Source organism: Lipotes vexillifer, unplaced genomic scaffold, assembly GCF_000442215.2.
Source record: "Lipotes vexillifer unplaced genomic scaffold, Lipotes_vexillifer_v1.1 scaffold253, whole genome shotgun sequence".
In the NCBI taxonomy this organism is placed as follows: Eukaryota; Metazoa; Chordata; class Mammalia; order Artiodactyla; family Lipotidae; genus Lipotes; species Lipotes vexillifer.
In genome coordinates this window covers 1,503,537-1,510,029 of record NW_006780322.1, presented here as the reverse complement: position 1 = coordinate 1,510,029, position 6,493 = coordinate 1,503,537, and the positions used below count along the sequence as shown (strand labels likewise).

Here is a 6,493-nt window from a genome sequence, read left to right as displayed (position 1 = left end):
AATGGGTCACGTAAAGGGATTGATTCCTATGAGGCTGGGAAATACAGATTTTAGTGACCTGGGTGGCCTTTGGCCCTGTTGTGTTTGGAAGGGAGCTTTTAAACCCCACTGATCGCTCCGGCTAAGCACATGGCTTTATTACTGGCTAGGCCTCCAGAATGCTCCCGAGAGGCTGATTATTTTACCCTATTGTTGATCCATAGGAAGTAGATGAGCCAGTACTTCTTGGATCTAGAGATTCTCAGGAACGGAGGAGTAAAGAACGGTTGAGAGGCAACTGGCCAAAGGGAATCCTAGAGCCCATTGAGACACATAATGAATATGACATCTAAGCACCAACTCAAAAGCCATTTCAACTGGGTACTGAGAACTCTGGGATGAAGCCTTGCCTCTAATAAAGAGTCTCTGATGGGAGATCTTAAAGCCATGGGCCTCACCACTGGGAGGGAGGGGCGACTGCTGAGGAGCTCCCTTGTGTTAGGGCTGAACTGCCAGGGCTAGTCAGGGCTAGGCCCTGGACTAGCAAGGGTATTGCGTGTGCCAGGAAGCTGGCTGAGAACAACCCTTCACCTTGGCACCGGTGGGGGAAAATCCCTGTTACCACTCCCAGCCCCAAAGGAACTGGTAAGCCAAGGGTCACTCTAAGGACCAAGGAGAGAGGAGGCGGCCAGCCAGTTGGCACCAGACTGGTTTAGTAGATTAGTATGTCAGGGTGGGGACAACTCACAGGGTAGGGATATTAGTGTAGTCATTAGTGTCAATGAGGAGACCGGAAGGACTTGCCTCAAAGCGATGGAAAAGGCCCAAGTGAATAATATACTTACTCCCTAGATATCCTAGGGAAGAAGGTCATTGGGAGAGAGAACCACGGGAAACAAAGTCAAAATGGAAACATCAGTCTCTGTATTGATCTGGAGAAAGTCAACTCTGGGCTCTTAGTTTCTTGGCTCCAAACACACACCTCTGCCTCCTCCCCTTCTATTGCACAGTAGGAAGGTACACCTCAGCCTCTGCTTCTGTCTAAGGCTCCACTCTGGCCTCCTGGACTCTGATCCTTGCCTTGCTAGGATTTGAGACCTGCTTGGCTGGCTATATACGTAGACTTGCTACACTGTGGAGATGCAAGGCACTCTCCTAGGAAGCTGCTAAGAAGCCAGCGGTTATCTAGTTCGATGACAGGAAAAAGCTTCCCTTTTACATGGGTCTTAGTCTCTGGTCTGCCAGCTCTCAACTAGGTAAGCTAAAGCCAGAGCCAGGCTACAATGAATAGCAGATTCCATCTGCTATCCAATAGCATCTGGGTGACGTACTGGTTAGTGAGATGCTCCGGACCTGGCTAACTCAACCTCAGTGGAAGCATCTCTCTGTCAGAGATGCTACAGCCCTGTAGCAGGACTTTTGTGGGCCAGTGACTGCCTAAGGCAAGAATTAGGCACCTCCAACACAGCTTTCTTGGGACAGTCAGCGCAGTAAAGCTCAATCTGGCAGGGTCGGGGCTTGGAGGGGCAGGTGAAGGTTTCAGTAATTTCAGGAGCTTCTCTGCTAGGAACCAGAAGCCATCTGTTCTGTGGGGCTGTCCTCCATCCATCATCATACCCCAGATGGCTGGGGCCAGGCTCACTCTGTTCACCAGGCTGAACTGAGCCCCAAACTAAGGCATCTTCCTTTCTCCTCTTGTCATCTCTAGGTAAGCTCTGAGGTAATGTCAGAGCCCAATTGACCCATACTTGCCCTAGCTTGTCAAGGCTCAGGAATTAAGAGGCCACAAGAGGAAGACTGGCCTGCCAAATCCAATGATGGAGACTGCTGAGAGCACCTATGGAGACTTTAAGAATGGGGCCTCTTTGCGGTCTTTTCAAGGTATTGGCAAAGAGAAAATTATCCTCTATACCAACCCGCCATCCCCATTTCCCCACCCCGCCAACACAGACCACTGGATGGGTACTCACTTCTCAAGCAGGGTCAGAGCTGTCACAGGGTTTACCCGGAGGTACTTGCAGGTGGGCTGACCATAGTCAGCAAGGTAGGTTGACCAATCCCACTGGAGGAAGAGATCTAAAAGCTGTAAAATATCCAAACCCCCACCCCAATAATTCATCAGACAGATAAGACAAATCAGGATCTCAGAAACCCCTAGCATCCTTCACTACCATCTATAGTAGACTTGAAAAATAAAATTAAAAACATAGTAAGAGAAAGAATGGCTATAGACTGTATTGCAATTAAGAAAATAAATGAGTAATCACTATAAGGCAGAGTCATCTCTTCCATAAGCACTGTAATGTTGCTAAGAGTACATGCTGTTAGCAGACAGCTCTCAGAGGCAGGCCTGTAATGAAAATAACATTGGACTGAGTCAAAACACAAGACTATCATAATAATCACTCATTTGCTTAATAAATACTTATGAAATGCCTTCCATGTGCCAAGCACCATTCTAGGAGCTCAGAATTCAACAATGAACAAATAAAGGTGGATGAGTCCAGTGCCACATATGCAACTATATGAGCTTTCAGGTCAGAAGGTCTGGGTTCAAGTATGAGTTTCATGACTTGCTGCGTTGACTTTGCCCAAATTACTCGGTTGATATAGACACATGCACATGCCAGAAACAAACCAGACACACAGACAACACAGAAACACTGAACCAAGGCATAAATGGGCCATGCAATATTTACATGAGGCAATATATTACACCTATGTGGACACTGGCTGAACAGATGGAAACCTGTTAACTAAATACATTTTGTCAAAGGCTTTCTTTCCCAGCCAGCTTTAGCCTCAGGTATCACTCTAATAAATATTTAAAAATTGTAACTGAATAAAGCTAAAAAAGAAAAATGAAATCAGTGCCTTTCAAAGGTAGGGGTGATGAAAGGGAAGGTGCTAGCTCCCCTCTATAAACTTCTAGAGGGGTCACCGTCCCAGACTCACATCATTACACAGAAGAAGGGCCTTCAAGCTGGCTTTCTAGCAATGAGATACATATAAGTGCTGTTGAACTCAAGACATTTCTTTACTTCTCCCTTTCCAAGAGATAACAGTTGATGAAGATTGTAGATGGCTATCACTCTGTGCAGAACAAAGAGAGGCCTAGAGTCAATCCAATGCCAGAGCCTGGGCTCTTAGGCACACCTTCTTCCCTTGTCTGTCTTCACTGCCCAGCTGGGCAAATGGGCAGTGTGGGCCTTGTCCTACTTGGCCAAGCTTCCTCTTCTATCCACTCTCCTAGAATGGCTGTTATGAACTTCCTCAGACAGGATGGGAATTGGCTGAAGTCCCCAAAATTTTGCTAAAACAGAGAAAAGCCCCTACACCCTCAGCCAAGAAAGGGATGCTAAAGATGAGAGGAGAGGGGGAGAGAGACAGACACGTTGGTTGGCCTGGGTCAGCATGGCCCCAAAAGGCCCTCTCAGGTCTCTTTTAGGTCATGCCTATGTTAGTTGGCAAGTAAAGGGGCTTCTACCACTTCCTTTTGCTGTCCCCAGGCCTTGCAGAGCTCTCCTTTAGAAGAAATATTTCCTTGACTTCCTATTCTAATCTTAGTATTTCTATCCTATAGTGTCCAAAGACACGTCAAGACAGTTTCTCCTAGGGAGCATGACAGACACTTGGAGTGTCCCTTGTTCTAAAGGTCGTCTACAAATATGATTACACTTTTCCCCCAAATCCCAAGGAAAAAACTACGAAAAAGATAGCATTTTCTTAATTAAAATTTTTTCTCAGAAAATTTAAAAAACCTTTTACTGTTTGCATGCTAGGGAGCTAACAAGAGAAAGGTGAAAGAAAAACAAATAAGTTTAACTGGAAAAACATGAAAACATGATTTCTTAAAGCTATTTCAGGTATTACTTTTCAGATGTGGACATATATATGCATTTAATGAAACTACCTTCTCTACTATCAAATTCCTAATTTCAGTGATGGAATTAATGGTATCAGTATTTTCTGATTTACTGCAAAGAACACCATGTCTTTTGGGGCTGATGAAACCTGGGTAAATCACCAGTGGGGTGTGGAGGGCAGTTCATAACTTAGCTCTAAGTTTTCTGTTTTTAAATTCTTGCCAAAGTCTCTCAATGCCAGTACTGAGACTAAGAGCTCTGGGGTGACAAGCTACCTAATTTATCCCACTCCAGGCATGGAAGCTACACAAACTCTATTAAGCTCAACCAGTATGAGCCTGTAGCTCACACTCTGGGTCTGTGCTGCTTTCTACAGTTCTTTTCAGTGGCCTGTACCTAGGTCTGATGGCCTCCTCTGAGACAGATGGACACATAATAGAGTCTGGGTGGGACTTAACTAAGTTAACTGCCTTGGGGTGCAGTTCTACTGGATTCCTTAGAAACAGTGTTAGAATAAGAGAACAAGAAAACCGGCAGGCCTGTTTATCAATACAGTACTTTGGCCTCCAGACTATGACTTTCAAAGATGAACCAGGCCCTCTCAGCCTAGTTCTCTGCATGCAATGGCCTTGTTAAATCTCGATAAAGTCTCTCTCAAGGATGCAGAACATTCAGTCATCACTAACGATCACATTCTTTTTTATTTAAAAAATTTTTCATTTGGAAATAATTTTCAATTTATCAGAAAGTTCTGAGAATAGATGTAGTATAAGGAGCACCATATACCCTCCTCCCAGATCCATCCGTTGTCAACATTTTACCCCATACGCTCCATCATTTGTGTTCTCTCTCTCTTTCTTTCTTTGCACACACAATATCTCTTTTTGGAGTCTCTTGAGAGTAAATTACATATATCATGACCCTTTATCCCCAAATATTTCAGTGTTCCTAAGAATTAGGGCTATTCTCATACATAATCACAGTACGGTTTTTAACTTTAATAAATTTAGTATTGATACTGTCCATACCCTAATTTTATAAATTGACCCAATAAAATCCTGCATAGCCTTTTTGTTTATTTAGGATTAGGTATTACATTTAGTTATCTACTGAGCCTACTTTAATCTGGACTATTTCCACAGTCTGTCTCTTTCTTATATGATATTGACATTTTTGAAGGATGTTGACTCTTCAAAAGTTCCCTGTCTCCTTTTTCCCCCCTTAGTTTTGGTTTTTCTAATGCTTATAATAAGATATAAGACATGCATATCGGGCCGGAATATTACATGTGATGTTATGTCCTCCTCAGGGCATCACATCTGGAGGTATACAATATACAGTGTTCATTTGTCTCTCATTGGTGATATTAATTTGGATCACCCAGTCAAGACGCTGTCTGATTTCTCCACCGTCTAGGTATTATATTTTCTTTTGCAGCTAGGAAGCAATTGAGGAGACAATTTAAGACCATGTGAATATACTGCTCCTGGTTAAAATTTCCCCTTAGGTTTAGCATCTGTTGAGGATTCTTCTTCTCTTTGGTCTTTACTATGATGGTCTCACACTGATGACATTCCAATTCTATCCTTCCCTCCACGTTTATCAGTTGTCACTCAGCATTCTACCATAAGCAAGTGCTCTCTCCTTCCCCCCCATTAATTTATCTATTATTGGTATGGATTCATGGGTTTCCATTTTTTCAATGGTTTATATTCATTACTATACCTAATTACTTTGATGCTCAAATTGTCCCAGGTTTGGCAAGCGGGAGATCTGTCAAGCTAGAGCCTGTGTCCTTGTGACATGCCCCCATGATTTCTTTTTTTTCAGGACTTCCTTACTTTCTCGCATAATAAGGTGTTGCAGGTTCATCTTGTATCTATCATGCCCAGCTCTGAAATCAGCCATTTCTCTGAACAGCCCTGGTTTCTTTTAGTGGGAAAGTTATTAGAGATCAAGATTTGGGTGCTAGGTGTGCTCATTGCTACTCGGAGACAATCTATGGGGAGTTAAGCCCTCTCAGAGGACAGAGCTAGGAAATATATGCATATAATCCACATATACACACGCACACATATACATCATACATACATACACGTGTTCTTATATAAGCATGTATGCACACACATTTTAGAGATCATGAGTTTACACCAATACCTCCAATTCTAATCATTATCACAGAGTTCTTTTTTGCCTTCCTCTATTCCATATATGCATGTGCTTTCTTCCACAGTGAGAATCCTGGCCCTCAACGACATCATCTCATTCACTAATTTGCTTAATCCTATCATATATCTAAAATCAGTTCAGAATTGTTTGTATATACCACTACAAAAAAAAAAAAAAGCCTGCTAAAAAGAGTTTGAGATTTGTTTGCAATTACCTCTCCCAACTCGAATGTGTATAATCAAAGCCTATGCTCATAAGCCACTTGGATTAGTCCTTTTTTAATTATCCCTTCAGTTTGGTTATGGTATTCATCTAAATACAACTGGGTTCATTTGTTTCCATTTGCTTTTAGTTTTAGGCTCCTCCCTCCCATCCTTCTTAATTTTTTACATATGTAGGACATTAACATGCTTCCAAAAGTCAAAACAATACAAAAATGTTAACTCAGAAAAGTGTCACTCTTTCCTTTGTTGTATCCC

The 6,493-nt window shown here is 42.7% G+C and overlaps 1 protein-coding gene across 1 annotated transcript in view; it reads right to left on the bottom strand.

The window, feature by feature from the left end:
* EXOC6B (exocyst complex component 6B) overlaps nt 1-6,493 on the bottom strand; it is a 688,324-nt gene that overhangs the window by 3,056 nt on the left and 678,775 nt on the right. Inside the window, exon 21 of the mRNA XM_007453376.1 lies at nt 1,950-2,062. Within this exon, the coding sequence (XP_007453438.1) occupies nt 1,950-2,062 (113 nt within the window). The remainder of the gene's footprint in view (nt 1-1,949; nt 2,063-6,493) is intronic.